Source organism: Ruditapes philippinarum, unplaced genomic scaffold (assembly GCF_026571515.1).
Source record: "Ruditapes philippinarum isolate M1 unplaced genomic scaffold, ASM2657151v2 ctg1053_1_1_1_1, whole genome shotgun sequence".
Taxonomy (NCBI): domain Eukaryota; kingdom Metazoa; phylum Mollusca; class Bivalvia; order Venerida; family Veneridae; genus Ruditapes; species Ruditapes philippinarum.
In genome coordinates, this window is record NW_026864971.1 from 24,321 (window position 1) to 41,348 (window position 17,028).

The 17,028-nt window shown below is 32.5% G+C and overlaps 1 protein-coding gene across 6 annotated transcripts in view; it reads right to left on the bottom strand.

Annotated features, from left to right (window-relative positions):
- LOC132727447 (harmonin-like) overlaps positions 1–17,028 on the bottom strand; it is a 77,845-nt gene that overhangs the window by 18,138 nt on the left and 42,679 nt on the right. The window contains exons 19-20 of one of the 6 annotated variants that reach the window (XM_060712972.1): positions 12,508–12,623; positions 11,381–11,433 (exon numbers count right to left, since the gene is read on the bottom strand). The exons of 4 other annotated variants lie outside the window; for them this stretch is intronic. In XM_060712972.1, coding sequence (XP_060568955.1) covers positions 11,381–11,433; positions 12,508–12,623 — 169 coding nt within the window. The remainder of the gene's footprint in view (positions 1–11,380; positions 11,434–12,507; positions 12,624–17,028) is intronic. One more of the 6 variants, XM_060712973.1, reaches the window with a different exon arrangement.

Below are 17,028 nucleotides of genomic sequence, written 5' to 3' on the forward strand. Positions count from 1 at the left end.
AACATTTTATAACACTACGCAGAACAGAACAGAATTGAATATGATATAGAATAGTATAGTAAGGGTGTTTAAAGATTGATAGAAATATATCTTATGGAAATTATTATAGCTTTAAGAAACGTTTATTTCATAGTGTATAGTTGTTTAAGTGACACCATATGAAACCTGTACACAATATCATAACTTAAAATCACAAAAAGATTATCATTCTCTTGACTATAAAGTGAGTGATTAAAAACAATTGACTGTAAAACAGAAATGAGGACACAAAATTGAATAAAAAAACCCACAAAATTGAATGTGCTCTAGAACAAAAATTTTTAAACAAAAACGTGATATTGTGATAAATTTACCACTAAATTCAGTTCACTATCTTTTGAGTCACTTTGGCTCAAGGTTAAGTAATTTTCTACACTGTCGTCAGAAAGCTGGTTTTTATGATACTGAACTTGACGATAAAAATCTTTTTCTTTCTCTCGGCGCTTCTTTGCCATGGGAACCTATGTTTATATATCAAAGGTGAAGCAGTAACCATTTTCAGTTATTTAGTTTGGTATACTTGTATCAAATATCTGGAAAAAAGTGATCCCAGGGAATCACCTCCCCAGATTACAAATGTTGTTTATAGTTTAAAGGGAAGTTACTCTGACTGCAACAAATTAAGTCAATACGACAGCTTGGTGTGAAAGGGTCGTAACTCCTTCTACATTTAAAATGAGTTACAACCCTTTTGCACCAAGCCTTCGCTTTCGACTGTACATGAGGGACAATGAAAAAGTGCAACATCCCTCACGCCCCCTAGCAACGGCTTTAGCAGTACTCAATTTTAAACACTTAAAAGTGCTGGAATCAATGATCAAAGCCTGTGTTTTTGAACACCTACATTTAGTAAGCATTTATCAACACTGAGCTAACCTTGACAGCACAACAGGTATAAGGTGTTCCACTGACACAGGTGTTTTTTTTATATATATAAAGGGATATCTGATTATTTGACAATGCACAATGGGTGGAATATTAATGAGAAAGCCAGATAAAACTCCAACATCAACATACATTCACAACTGACTGAAACAGTTTTCAAAAAAATACACATAAAATTTTACTACATATAGATATAAATCATCATCATAATCAACTGCTAGATTTACTTTGTTACATAATGTTTATACAAGAGTTGACTGTAGGAGAGCGTGCTCGACTATTCTCAGTGCTTGATAGTAAAACAAGAGCCTGGATAATGTAGAATTTTCTAAGTTCAAAAAGGGCCATAATTCTGTCAAAATCCATGTTAGAGTTATGGGCCTTGGACAGTGACCTCCTATTACGCTCTCAAATAAGTGTGTGAAGTTTCAACTTATTTCCTTCAGTAGTTTTGGAGATATCGACTTGTAAGCAAAAACTTAACCAAAGTTTGACGCCAACACCAGGTTGAGTACAATAGCTCTACCTAATTTAAATAGTTAAGCTGAAAATGTATAACTACATGCATATAAATTTGACAAAATTGTGGTAATAAGCTGTTTAAACCTTTTTAAGAATTAATATCTAAAAGAAAAAGAACATTTAAACACAAAATATGTTTCAAACAAGAGTACATTTAATTGCAAAAACATGATGTTGGTACTCTACAGGCTGTCCTACATATTTTCAAAATTTTTAAAAAATCACAGATAGATAAAAAACTATTAGTCCAGCATTGATCGATTTTTTGTATTTGGCTCTCATGGATTTTACTAGAACAGATCACCCTCAGTGCTACCGACCCTCATGAGATCCTTACACTACCACCCCTCGTGAAACCCTATACTACAATCCCTTGTGAAACCCTATACTACCATCCCTCGTGAAACCCTATACTACCATCCCTCGTGAAACGCTATACTACCATCCCTTGTGAAACCCTATACTACCATCCCTCGTGAAACCCTATACTACCATCCCTCGTGAAACCCTATACTACCATCCCTCGTGAAACCCTATACTACCATCCCTCGTGAAACCCTATACTACCATCCCTCGTGAAACCCTATACTACCATCCCTTGTGAAACCCTATACTACCATCCCTTGTGAAACCCTATACTACCATCCCTTGTGAAACCCTATACTACCATCTATACTACCATCCCTGGTGAAACCCTATATTTCCATCCCTCGTGAAACCCTATACTTCCATCCCTCGTGAAACCCTATACTACCATCTCTTGTGAATCCCTATACTACCATCTCTTGTGAAACCCTATACTACCATCCCTTGTGAAACCCTATACTACCATCCCTTGTGAAACCCTATACTACCATCCTTTGTGAAACCCTATACTACCATCCTTTGTGAAACCCTATACTACCACCTCAAATTAGTTCATATACCACCCCTCATGAAATCCTACACTACCATCCCTCGTGAGATCCTAGCCTATTAAAGTTCATTTGAGTGAAATTCTATTTCCAGATCAAAGTCTCCTATAATATCTCTATTATATTCCATAATTTTGCAGTTTGCATGTACATATAATATTTATTATTCACAACAAAATTATGATTAAAAAATATACCTGTTGTTTCTTTGCAGCAATTTCTTGTCTTTTCCTTTCTTCCAACTCCTTTTGTTTTCTTACAGCCTCTTCTTTCTTTCTTTTTTCCTCATTCTTTCTCTGTTCAGCCCTCTGTTTTTCCTCTTCTTGTATTCTAAGCTCCTCTAATTCACGCATATGTTCCTCTGTTAAAAAAGAACCACAGAAAATTTTGTTACAAAATCATTCTGTGACTTTTATAGCACTTACCAATCTTAATTTGTGTATTGGTGTGCTATGAATTAAGAATTTAAGAGTTTGAAGGATTTCTGTACAAATGTTACAGCATTGAGCAGCCAAATGAATATACATTTCTTTTCATTTGATTTTAAGTCACTTTGACACTAAATGCCAACTTTACTGGCTGAGTAAGACCTCAAGTGCCTCATCATTGCATTATTTCACTTGGCACATTATGGCACCTGTATGTTGAACCATATACCTCCATAAACAAGCTGGATAACTTTCTCAAATGTAAGAATCCAAAGTCCCTGACAGGTTTCAACCAACATTGGTTAGGAGCATATGATTTTAAGTCAGCTTTTTTACAACTCGACCACATGGGCACCTCATGTCCCGACTTATCTTGATCTGCATTGGTTCCATGAGTAAAATTAGTTTCCATCAGCAGCCAAAGGGTAAAGGATTCAACCCTCAGAATGATCCAACAAACTAAAGCTATCTTAAACTCTTGACCAATCTTTGACAATTTACCTTCTCTCATTCTTTCTTCTTCCTCCCGCCTCCTTCTCTCTTGCTCCTCCCACCTTCTCTCTTGCTCCTCCCTCTCCTGTTGCTCCTCCTCCAGTTTCTTCTGTTGACGAAGCTGTTCTCTCACAGCCTCTTCAGCTATAACAGTCAGAAAACAAATCTATTACTGGTACTTGTATATCAAAATTAAAATGTTTGGCACACAATACATGATTGTACTAGTACAATGTATACAATATACTAAGGGATTGATAGTAAAATAATGACCATACATGTCACAAAAAAGTAAAACAACTAAAGAAATTTTGCATATTGTAATCACACACAAATTAATAGCAGGAAATAATCCTGTAAAATTCCATACTAAAAGAGTACAAACTTTTATTTTTTAACAGCCTAAAATCAGAAAAGATAAACAAATTACAACATAATCTTTACCTTTCTCTTTCCTTAATTTTTCCTGTTCTTCAGCCCAATGTTTCTTCTCAACCTTCGCATACAAATCTTCCTCAAGTATTTCACTGTTATACAAATTTAAACAAATTTTAACTATGAAATAGCAGAACAAAAGTGATAGGAGAAATAGATCTACAGAGTATAAATATATCAAAAGCTGGTTGTTTTTTACCCTAAGACTCAATGCTTATAGGGCAGAAAAAATTTGCCACATGAAGGATTCATGAAAACAAAATCAGACTTTATGCCAAGATATATGAACTATCCTTTTTTATTCTTGAAATACATAATTTTTATTTCTTTAAAGCCTCATGCCTCCAGATGAGCCCATATATTTTAAGAGAATCAACTTTGTGGAAAATGTACAAAGATTTTAAGAAAAACAAATATATTCACAATTCAAGAAAAATTTACATGTTATATGGCAATAAAAGAATAATTTTGCAGTATCACCATATTTTTACTGTGTGACTAACACAGTAAAGGTTATGTTTGCATATTATGACCTATTGCTTTGCTAATTTGCATAGATTGTAACTGCTGCTTGCAATGTGTAAATTACTTGTTTTTGTTCACCTGACAATATTTTACCCTTTTTTTAACATCAAAAAAAGTTTTCATGAAAATAAGCATGAATCTGGAGGCATACTGCTTTAATGAAAGTCCAAATAAATCAGCACAATTTAAATTATTATACATGTATATTAGGTTACTATAATTCACAATAATTTTGTACATCTAAGTAGTCTGTAGTCATACATGTATACAATGATTATTTTAAAACCAGAAACAAATAAATTCTGTATTATTATAGGTATAACACAAATGGCATAAATCTATTTATAGAATAGAAAATATACTTACATATAAGTATCAGCTACTGTTATAAAACTTACAATAACCTTACATGAAGATTTCAACTTGTAGAAATAAGAATAAACTTCCATTTTTCAAATAACAAACATTTCCTGGTGAGCATGCCATGCAGATATCATAAAGTTGAGAAGCTAGATATAAGCTCTTGGTTATATAGGTAAATAGGAACATACATGTATAGTGTACAAAATGAAAGATTTGCACATATATTGCAATATAAAAGGATTTGCAGAGATATTACAATATGAAATATTTGAGATATTGTATCTGAAAGAATTGCAAAGGTATTGCAATATAAAAGATTTGAAGATATTGCAATATGACAGATTTGTAGAGATATTGCAATATGAAAGATTTGCAGAGCTAGTACAATATGAAAGATTTGCAGAGATTTGAAACTGAAAGAATTGCAAAAATATTGCAATATAAAAGATTTGAAAATATTGCAAATATGACAGATTTGTAGAGATATTGCAATATGAAATATTTGCAGAGATGTTGTATCTGAAAGAATTGCAAAGGTATTGCAATATAAAAGATTTGAAGATATTGCAATATGACAGATTTGTAGAGATATTGCAATATGAAAGAAGTGCAGAGCAAGTACAATATGAAAGATTTGCAGAGATTTGAAACTGAAAGAATTGCAAAGATATTGCAATATAAAAGATTTGAAGATATTGCAATATGACAGATTTGTAGAGATATTACAATATGAAATATTTGCAGAGATGTTGTAACTGAAAGAATTGCAAAGGTATTGCAATATAAAAGATTTGAAGATATTGCAATATGACAGATTTGTAAGGGTATTACAATATAACCATTTGGCAGGGATATTGCAATATGAAAGATGATAATGAAAGAATTGCAAAAGTATTGGAAAATAAAAAGATTCACAGAGGTATTGCAATATATTAGATTCCAAGATATTGCAATGTGAAAGATTTATAGAGGTATTGCAATATGAAAATATTGCAGAGATATTGCAATATGAAAGATCTGCAGAGATATTGCAGTATGAAGGATTTTTTTTGCAGAGTTTTTTTAAACATAAAAATTTGTAGATTTTTTGAAAATTTAAAAAGTTTTGCAGGATTTTGAAAATATGGGGCCCTTTTTGCAAAAAGAACTTTATTTAAAGTTAGAAAACAAGAAACAAAGAAATAGCAGAGCAAAGGGGTTAAAAAAATAGGGTGCATTTTAATTGTAATTTTTAAATTATAGAAAAAATTGTTTTTAAAAAGGGACCAACCGGGTTTTAAAGAAATAATGTTTACAGTCAGATATTAATATCAGTGTACATTTGCATGGACACATTTAAAATTATTAACTTTCTGATCTGCTGTATTAAGAATGACTGTCTAATGCCAGGTGTATGTAGCAAGAACAGCCTGTACTTTCACAAAGTCTCTTCTGCTCAAAAAAACTTCTGTGAGATAGTTTTTCAAGGTTTTCATACCATTTCACGTAGGTCTTGACCAAACAAAAAATGTTTAACACTTTTAACTCAAATTCAGACTAAAAATTACTCTAGATGCATGTATTTATTTTCAATTTAATTCTAAGTAACTTTTTTTATTTTCATATTTCAAGTAACCAAGTTTTCCATTTTATGATCTGAATTTTAAAATTTTATGATTTTCAGGCTTTTTGGATCTGAGTAAAGCTCCTTTGAAACTATGATGAAGTAATTAAATCTTGTAACATGGATTGTTCCCCAATTTAAAAGGAAGAGTTCATTTTTGTAAAGCACTCAAAACCCACATTTAAAAAGTTTGTTAATTCCTAACAAATGGTCTTAATGGATGGATTGTTGGCTGATTAAAGCTGTGAAGAAACATCTTGGTTACACGTTGTTAAAGGACACTTGTAAGCACATTTTGTTAGTAAACAATTATCAAGTATAACTGGACTATACACGTTGTTAAAAGACACAAGCACATTTTGTTAGTAAACAATTATCAAGTATAACTGGACAATACAAGTTGTTAAAGGACACAAGCACATTTTGTTAGTAAACAATAATCAAGTATAACTGGACTATACGGGTGTGAACACAAGACAACCACAGTGACAAATATTCCAATTACACTTAACGTAAATAATCAATTAACTTTCTACTTCTTGAATAGGTGAAATATAGTAAAACTGGAGGGTAATGTGCAAGTATTAAAACCAATATAAAAGATATGTTTATTTAGACACAAAAGCAAGGAAACAATTCTGTTCAAAACAATCTCTTTCCTTCATTTGGATTACCTCCCTTATTTCCGTTAAAAATAAAGGCAAAAAAGTTATAAATTGCTTTTTCCATCTTTGGTTTTCTTTATTCAGTAATGACATGTATGTTGTTACATAATCTCACCATTATAAACTTAGACTTAAACTTTTAAGTTTTATGTCACAAGTAATTTTTTGATAAGATTTCATAATCAGTCTTGATATTAAAATGATCTATGACCCGTATGTCATACATTGGTATAGCAATAGTATGTGACGCTTATACATTTTTCAGCCAATATCGGTGCACATGTCCTAAGGAGTTATAATATCGTTTGTGCTATTATATATTTGTTGCTTTGTTTCAGGACAATGAAATGATTGTAAATATGATAATATTAAAATTCTATTCAAATTTATATATTGATAATGTTTTTATACCCTAGAATTGAGGGAAATAAAAAATACCAGTATAATATTAGTAATAAAGGTTCCTTCCACCAGTAATGCAATTGCTATGAAACTTCACAGGATTGATCCTGTTAGCTCAAGTGCATATTGCACGGGTTTGTGTTTGAATAAAAAAAAAAAAAAAAAATTTTTTGGCCAAGTTATGGCCCTTGAATAAAAGGGTTTTTTTGTGTGTTACTCAGCTTCACAGAATCTCTTGTCTAGGCTTCTTCTCGGAAACTACTGGGTGTAAAATTCATTTAAACTTTACAAGGACAAAAGTAAAATCATTGAACCAAAAATTGCCAGTATTATGTTTAACCTACACTTGGTACTGATCATTCCAGTAAAAATTAGGATGCAATTTGCACAGGTAGTTTCTGACGAGTAGTCTGGACAAGCTGCCGAGCGCTTTCTGCTGTGCCTTGTTACAGAAGTTATCATTTCCTTTGTGGAGACAACTAGTACGGTAAAACAGCTTTACAGTCTGCCCAGGTGGCTGAACTCTGCTTCGGTAAATTCAATGTGGCTTACGGGAAAGCTCCACTCCACACTGCCCACCTCATTTCATCAGCAATTTATGTCTGCTTGAGAACTACAAATATATTGGGTGTGCTATCTTCATACTTAAAAGGGAAGAGAAGCACGGCCAGTAAATGACCCATTTAATTTTCCCATTTAGGTCAATATAACAGTGTTATGTCTTTTTCTCACATATTTTAACAGCTAAATTTAGTTGGCATGTTGCCAATGGCCAGTAGATAACCTCTAGTCAGAAGATTAAGGTCACAGTGACAAATTAAATCCTAAAATGTCTTCAGGAATGTGAAACTTGGTAGGGACTTTGTCCATGGCCATTAGATGACCTGTTAAAGTAACCATGGGATAATTAATAACTTCTGATTGTTGTCTATTATTGTCGAGCACGCTTTCAGAGAGCTCGACAAAGTTGTCACAGTGGCAGTTCTGTGTATGCAAGTGCGTCCAACCATTTTAGATTTGCTTGTCCGGGTTGTTACTCTGTCATTAGTAGGCAGTATTTCAAATAACTTACAACAAATGCTCACAGTAATGAGACAGTTGGTTATTCGCAAAAACCATGTGGCTAGGTCATACTTTAAGGTAAATTGTAAAGAAATTGTCCCAAACAGCTTATCTGCACCATAACCATCACTAGCTAGTGGAGTTGCAAAAAATCCTGCACAAATGTTCAACATCATCAGACGGTATGTTGTGCGCAAGACGTGGCAAGGTCAAAAGTCATTTTACAGTCAAATGCAAAAAAATGGTCTCAAACAGCTTGTCCGCACCATAACTCTCACTAGCTGGTGTAGTTTTAAATAACCTGGCACAAATGTTCACATCATGATATGACATGTGGCGCGCATGAACTGTTTTGACTAGGGTAAAAGCTCAAGGTCAGATGTGACAACGGGCTCGACATGTTGCCCTTGTGAATCTAGTTTTTCTTTCTAGTCCAATAACATTTTATTGTCGTACATCTTGCACACACATACTTCAGGCTCACCGAGCTCAGTTGTTGTATCAAATAATGTGGGATATTAATATCAAAGAAAACAAACTCTCAAACTATATGTATAAGTTTTATTTAACAATAGAAAAACCCTTATTATTGCTACTATAAAAATATTGCTGAAAATTTGTAAAATGTATATAAACTTTTAAACATTATTCTGTTATAACTTTGAATGTCTGTGGAATTTCAATCAACCTTACTGACTGTCATTTGCAGTGCATTAAATTAGTAGCTAATTTGTAACTTGATTGCATATTTAAATTACAAAGAACAAATTAGAATTGTAACACTTGTATATCAAAGATGCATGTCTTACTTGCCTTAGATATTCATATATTTTCTGCAAATCTCAGTTATTCTCTGTAAACATGTAAAATAGAATACATGTTTATGTTCACTTGATTGACTGACACATAACAATGTGTAACTTTATTAGTATATTTTAACATAACTCTTTATCAATACTGAAAGTAAGCTTTTAAATGACTACAAACTTCATTAAAATGTTTAATATGAACATAAATTGTTGCAAAAGCAAACTAAAGATCACTTGATTACATTACGAAATTTCTTTACACTGAATACTGTCACTTCTGATTGTTTGATTGATTGATTAATTGGAAATCACAAAAACACAAGTACAGAAGTTAGTGTATATAAGTTATAGGCACACTGGTGTTTGAATAGATGCTGTACTGTTCCGAGTAAATACTGACTTTATCCAGGGCTAAAAAGACCCCAAATTAGAAAAAAAGGTTTCTGAAAAAATAAAAGAAAAAAAAATTTTTTAAATATTTATTTTTGCTTTTATGGGTTTTTTCTAAAGCTTTTTAAAAAGAGTTGTCAAATGTAATCTTAGTGGGCATGCCCGTTTTTTAACATTTTTTGCATCCCAAAAAACCCAGGGGTCTTCGATTCTAAACCCAATTCTGGTTCAAGACAAAATTTTCCCCGTATTTTTTGCCAAAAAAGTACTTTTTGGGTTTTGCAGAATTTACTTTAATTGCCCAAAAACAGTTTTTATAATTCAAAACATAAAAGGGAATGTGTTTTAAAACTGTTTTTTAGTTTAAAGGGGAAATTTTAAAGGGCTTTTCTCAGGCAAAATAAATTATTTTAAATTTTATAATTTAAACCAAACTGAAAAGGTTTTTTAAATAAAAATGGTTTTTACAGTGAAAGTTGGGCATAATTTTAAAAATTTTATATTACTTTTCAAGTGACCTAATATTTCACAAACACAATAAAGGGTATTGGGAAAAACATTCTGGTTTAAAAGGGGAAAATTCAGAAAAAAAAAAAAATTAACATTTATAACAGATTTTTTCCCCGTAATTGTAGATTACAATATGGATTACCATATACAAATATATATAGCCTAAGACTTTTTATTTCAATATGTTAGCGAATTAATTGGTGAAATATTAAGTGTTGACTCTTGATGAGAGTGAGACAAGTAAAATAACTGTATCTTACTTTACATTTCATATAAATTTATAATACTGCATTGTTGGTTGTAATTTTCATTGGATAATCTGGACATTTTTATAATTTACTGTAAATATATGAATGCTGCAAATTTAATAATTACAAATGTATTTTTCTTTTTTTCTCAAAGAAATCAGTTCTGCAGACTTAAAATTTTGCTATAAACACTGTCAACATGTTATATGACCATTTTTTTTAAATGATTGCTTGTCATATAACCATTGCCTAATGACTTGAGTTATATATATATATTTTTAAACAGTTTACATTTGGCCATATAACCTGTTGAACATTTTTATAACAAAGGTTTTCAATGTGAGAACAATATGCACATTCCTACATAAATCTACAATAAGATTTTACCTGTGAAATGACTGTTAAAGATATTACATACATGTCAGTACTATTAAAACATCTGACAGTATGTACAAAAATGATATAATGCATATAATACATCATATAACTAAACCTTTAACCTGCTTAAAGCTTCAGGTGGTTTTGTCCCTTGGTGTTGCTTTAAGTTTGTAACACCAGAGGTTAGCCAAAATCCAGTTTCAGCGCATATGACACAAATTGAGTTAGTGAATGCAATGTTCTTCGACCAATTATTATTCAGTAGTCTAAGGATTGCTGACCACGTGGGTTCAAACCCTGTCGGGGACAAGCCGTTGTTTCCTTCAGCAAAACTTTACATTCATTGCTTAGTACTGGTTGGTTCCAGGAACGGTTTCGAGACTGTTTCAATAAGCATATAGCTTCCAAAACAGATTCGAGACTGTTTCAATAAGATATAGCTTCCAAAACAATCAAATTAAAATAAATTTGTATAAACTAATCATTATTCATGCTAAGCTTAAGGGGAGGGGGTCAATTTTTTAGAGTTTAATTTTCTGACTGACCAGTTTAATTGCCTCTTGCCTTTGTACATGAGTCATTAAAGAATTAATTGTAACACTAGAATTTACATTAACTTGATTTTAAAATCAATCATCAGTTAATTTGCAATGACCTTGACAATGCTATGTTACCATAGAAACTGAAATATTTTTTTACAAAATACTTACGTTTCATCATCATCATTCAAACCCGACTCAATAACTACAAACTTGATTCCGTCCTGAAATAGATAAAAAAGACCATTCCTTCAGAGTCTAAGACCCAACAAAAAGTGTCTTTATCCATAACACATTAGTTATTTCTTTCCATTAAGAAATAAATCACAAAATTGTGTACTTCACTATTTGAATATAACAAAAGCTTCAACTTCTACTTTTGTGAAAGAATAAAAAAAATCAATGTTTTATTTAAATCTGTTTTCCACAAATTACTTGAAAAGTAAATCAATGGTCACTTTTCTTGGGAAAACAGAAAAGCTTCCAGACCTTTGAAGTGTCAAGTCCATAGCTTTTATAAGAGAAATGGCGCAGACAAAAATAAAATAAGAAAATCAACAAAGGGTAATAACTCATGATTCTTGTGCACTGCACTTCTGTTTATTAAAAGAAGCATGCATACAAGTTTGAAGTCAATCAGACTTATAGTGACTGAGTTATGCTCCGGACAAGCCTTAGGGGACCCTGCCACTGATAACAACGCCATCAACAAAAGTAACCCCTATATAAATTATTATCTCCTTTTCAAGGCGACACAAAAATGATCAATTTTTCGGCGCAGCCCCCTATCAAAAAGGGGACATGTGACAGGCTAAAACTGGCCTCAAGTCGATCTTAAGGCAACATGTAACCAATGCTGAAAATCCTTTTACTCTATCTCTCAATCCTTTGAGAAGTTGCTGCACTTTGAAAAATCAGTTTTGATGCAAAAAAAATAAATAAATCAAAAATAGTGATTTTTGGCAATTTTGAGAAGTCCATCTGTTGCCATGGTAACATTGAGCATGCTGTTACAAATACTATGGCCCAGTTAACATTTGTGCCAAGTTTCATCAGTATTGAAGCATTTTTCATAATTTTAAAGCAGTTTGAACTTGTAACAGGAGGCTTTTAAATGAAAACAGCCATTTTTCACAATATGCTCATGCGGTAAAGGTTAAAAACCTTTCAACAAAGGACCGTGCTAAGATAGAATTTAAACATTATTTTATCTTTTCTTCTTAACTTACACCTTTGTGTGCAATTTTCATGCAAGAATGAGTATTTCTACATTTATATTATAGATTTGAACAACGTACCCCAGGAAGACACTCTTGTTCTACCTGCCATATTTTCTCATTGGCCTCAGTCAGACTTATATCCTGAAAACTTATACCATTCACTTCAACAATCTGGTCTCCCCTCCTTATACCACCTGCAATAGAATAACAGAAAAACTATTACTTTGTATATCAAAAAGTCATCCTTTAGCTAAAACTAAATGTAATACATGCTTCACCTAAAAAAAATTGCAATAAAAGGGAATACACCCACAATTACATTAATTTTCATTATTACAATAGACAAGGGAACAAATTCATCAAAGTATTGAAGGAACTCCACTGAGGTGCAAAAACCTAAAAGCATAAAATTTGAAATGTTTACATAGATCATTTGAAGCACTTAAAATAGAAATAAAATGCAAAGAATAATAAAGAAATATGCTCAGAACTAAATTTGTCCTCAAGGTGAGCTTTTGTGATGGCCCATTGTCCATCGTCCTTCCGTCAACAATTTCTTTAAACAACTACTCCTTCTAAATATCTTGGCCAAATTTGTTGAAACTTTGCAGGGATGTTCCTTCCATAAAGCTCTACCAAAGTTTTTCAAAGAATCAAATTCCATATAGAACTCTGGTTGCCATGGCCACCAAAAGGTTGTTTTAACAAAAATCTTAAAAAATCTTCTTGTAAAAAACTGAGAGCTAGAGCATGGATGTTTGGCATGAAACATGTCCAAGTAGATGTCTACCAAGTTTATTCAAATAAAAGCACTAGGGTCAAAATTGGACCCGCCCAAGGGGCCATTGATTTTCTCAATATGTTTATAGTAAAAGCTTAAAATCTTCTTGTGTAAATCCAAAAGAGGTAGAGCTTAGATATTTGGCATGAAACATGTTCTAGTAGATGTAAACCAAGTTTGTCCAAATAAAACCCCTAGGGTCAACAAGAGCTGTCGGTAGGACAGCACGCTCGACTATTCTAAGTGCTTGATAGTAAAAGAGCCTTGATAATGTTAAATTTTTTAAGTTCACAAAGGGCTAATTTTTTTTATAAATTCATGTTAAAGGCCTTAGAGAGAGTCTAATTATACAGTATTGGCTTGACTATTTCGAATGTAATGTCACAATGGTGTTTTATTGAGTATAATAATACTAATTACCTATGAATACATAAATTTGACAGAAAAGGTACAAACACTTGTTATTAAGATGTTTTATCAAGTAAATCACTGCTTTATGAATGCATAAAATTGTCCCAAAAAAGGCACACACCCTTCAGTAGTTATTGACATAACAGCTTACAAGCAAAACTTTACAGTGAATTTCTAAGTTGAAAAAGGGGAGAAAAATCAGCCTAAATGCGAGATAGAATTATGACCCTTAATGCATATATGAAGTTTTAAATAAATATCTTTAATAGTTATTGAGATATGTAAAACTTGTATGTAAACATTAACCAAGAGACTAAGTAGAAAAGGGGATATGAATCAGCCTTAATGCAAGATAGAGTTATGGAACTTGGTCAGTGACATACAATTATGACCCTCCAATTATGACCCTAAGTGCATGTGTAAAGTTTCAAGTAAATATGTTTGAAGATCTTTAACTTTTAACCAAAATTTCTAAGTTACAAAGGTGCAAATAATTCTGCAAACATGGCAGGCAGAGTTATGCAATTTTGCAAACTGATGTACATTGTAACTATAAAAAAGTATTTTAAATTTCAATTGAATATCTCAAGCAATAATTGAGATATTTGACTTTACAAAAAAACTTTTACTAAAATTTCTAAGTTCCAAAGGGGCATAATTCTGTCAATATTTTAGGCAGTGTTACCCAATTGTCAATCTTATTAACCTTGTTACTATAAATAAGTATTGTAAGTTTCAATTGAATATCTCAAGCAGTAATTAAGATATCTGATTTTACAAAAAACTTTAACCAAAATTTCTAAGTTAAAAAGGGGCATAATTCTGTCAATATTGTAGGCAGTGTTATCCAACTTGTCAATCTTATAAACCTTGTTACTATAAATAAGTATTGTAAGTTTCAATTGATTATCTCAAGCAATAATTGCGATATTTGACTTTACAAAAAAACTTTAACCAAAATTTCTAAGTTAAAAAGGGGCATAATTCTGTCAATATTGTAGGCAGGGTTATCCAACTTGTCAATTTGATGTACCTTGTTACTATAGATAAGTATTGTAAGTTTCAATTGAATATCTCAAGTAATAATTGAGATATTTGACTGTACAAAAAACTTTAACCAACGCAGACGCCGACGCGGACGCCGATGCCGACGCCGGGGCGACTATTATAGCTCTCATATTCTTCGAATAGTCGAGCTAAAAATGACCCCACCCCAGGGGGTCATTGATTTTCCTTATATGTATAATTAGTAAAAACTTTAAAAATCTTCTTCTTACAATCCAGAATCACTATACGGAAACGATTATTGCTCTGGTTGTATACTGCATAAGTTATCAAGGGCTATAACTCTCAGTTAAAATATCTGACCCAAACAAGGCAACAATATGCGCATCTCCTCTTGGTATTGAAGGTTCCAATAAAGCTTCATTAAATTCCAGCCAGTAATTGCAGACAAGTAGCGAGGAAACAAATATTTTTCTGCATAACTAATCAAGGGCCATAACTCTGAGTACAACAGGGCAACGATATGCGCATCTCCTCTTGGTATTGAAGATTTCTATAAAGTTTCGTTGAATTCCAGCCAGTATGTAGTTGCAGAGAAGTAGCGCGGAAATGATTTTTACTCTATTATTATGCATAGTGCATAACTAATCAAGGGCCATAACTCTGAGTTAAATGGTCTGACCCGATTAAGCCAACGATATGCGCATCTCTTCTTGATATTGATGATTCCCATAAAGTTTCGTTGAATTCCAGCCAGGAGTTGCAGAGAACTAGTCTGGAACAAAATTCGGACCGATGGACGGACGGACGGAAGGAAGGACGGACAACGCCAAAACTATAACCCTCCTACTGATTCCATCGGCGGGGGATAATTAACCCAGCCCAAGGGAACTGAAGTTGACAGTTCAATCCCCAGTCAGGTCAATGTTTGTTTTCCCTCTCTTTTTCTGTCATCTTTTTATTAGCTCACCTCTCACTTAGTGACAGGCTGAACAGTTTAATAAAATGGCAGCCACAGCTGAATTAAAAAGCAACAACATCTAAACCACTGGTTCATTTTTGAAATAAATTAACACAAAAATTTCCTTGGTGACAGTACAAATTATTGTTCAAATTAAACTGTCCCATGTTTTCAAGTTGTGCTTCTGGGGTGAAACGGGGCTCCAGTTTTACCTTTCATCCTATTTCTCAGATGAGCGATCCAGGGCCCTCTGGACCCTTTTTTGCTGTTATCTTCTGGAGCGTACTGCTTTAAAGCCATCATTTATTCACTATTATCTTAGATATTTGGTCTTTTGTAGACTTTATGAGGTAATGACTCAAGAGGATTTAAGTATAGAATTTTATTTCATTAATGCAAAGAAGAGAAAAACAGCCATTAAATGAAAATGAATATTACACTATAAGTGTAACCACAATGTAACATGATATCAGTTGAGCCGCATCACGAGAAAACCAACAGAATTAGTTTGCGACCAGCATGGATCCAGACCAGCCTGCGCATCCATGCAGTCTTATTAGGATCCATGCTGTTCGCTTACAAACCCTATAACAAGTAGAGAAACTGATAGCGAACAGCATGGATCCTGATCGCGGATGCGCAGGCTGGTGTGGATCCATGCTGGTCGCAAACCCATTATGTTGGTTTTGTCGTTGCGCTGCTCAAATTTTGTGTTATTCAAACATCAAAATAGGCTAAATATTAGCATTTCACTATATGTATATGTGCATCAATGAAAAGAATGACTTATTTTACTATATACCATTTTTATTTATGTCATGTAATAAATAAATATTTATCATTTTGTGTTTATTTCTAAATTTATAGAACTCATTAAACCAAACAACACTATGCTCGCCAAATACTCCCAATACATGATTTTTTTCATATTGTTTAAACAATTTAGTAGTTTTACTTGTAATATAACAAATGACAATTAAACCAGATGCATTCAAAAATGGAAATTCCAAAACAAATTATCACCTATAATAAATAAAACATGTTATACTCTTTGCATACTAAATAAAACATATTATACTCTTTGCATACATTTTGAGAGAAATGCATATATTTAAAAACATGTTTATTTTTCTTTTGTGAATCATTTGTTTTACTGATTAGATGTCATACACTTCAATGTTGCCATCTGGACATCTACTTATACACATCTTAGTCATTTGTTGATTACAACAGACTGATCTAATCTTCTTTTTTCCACTATCAGCTTTTATAACTTCTCCTATCAGCTCACCATCACACGTAAACTGTAAAACATTATAGGAGTATTCTCCAGATACCAGCACACTACCTGCTTCAGTGAGATAACAACATTCAGCCCCCTTTAATTGTTTTTCATCATTGAATGATGTAATAACCTGACCATTATTGTCCAGTACTATCA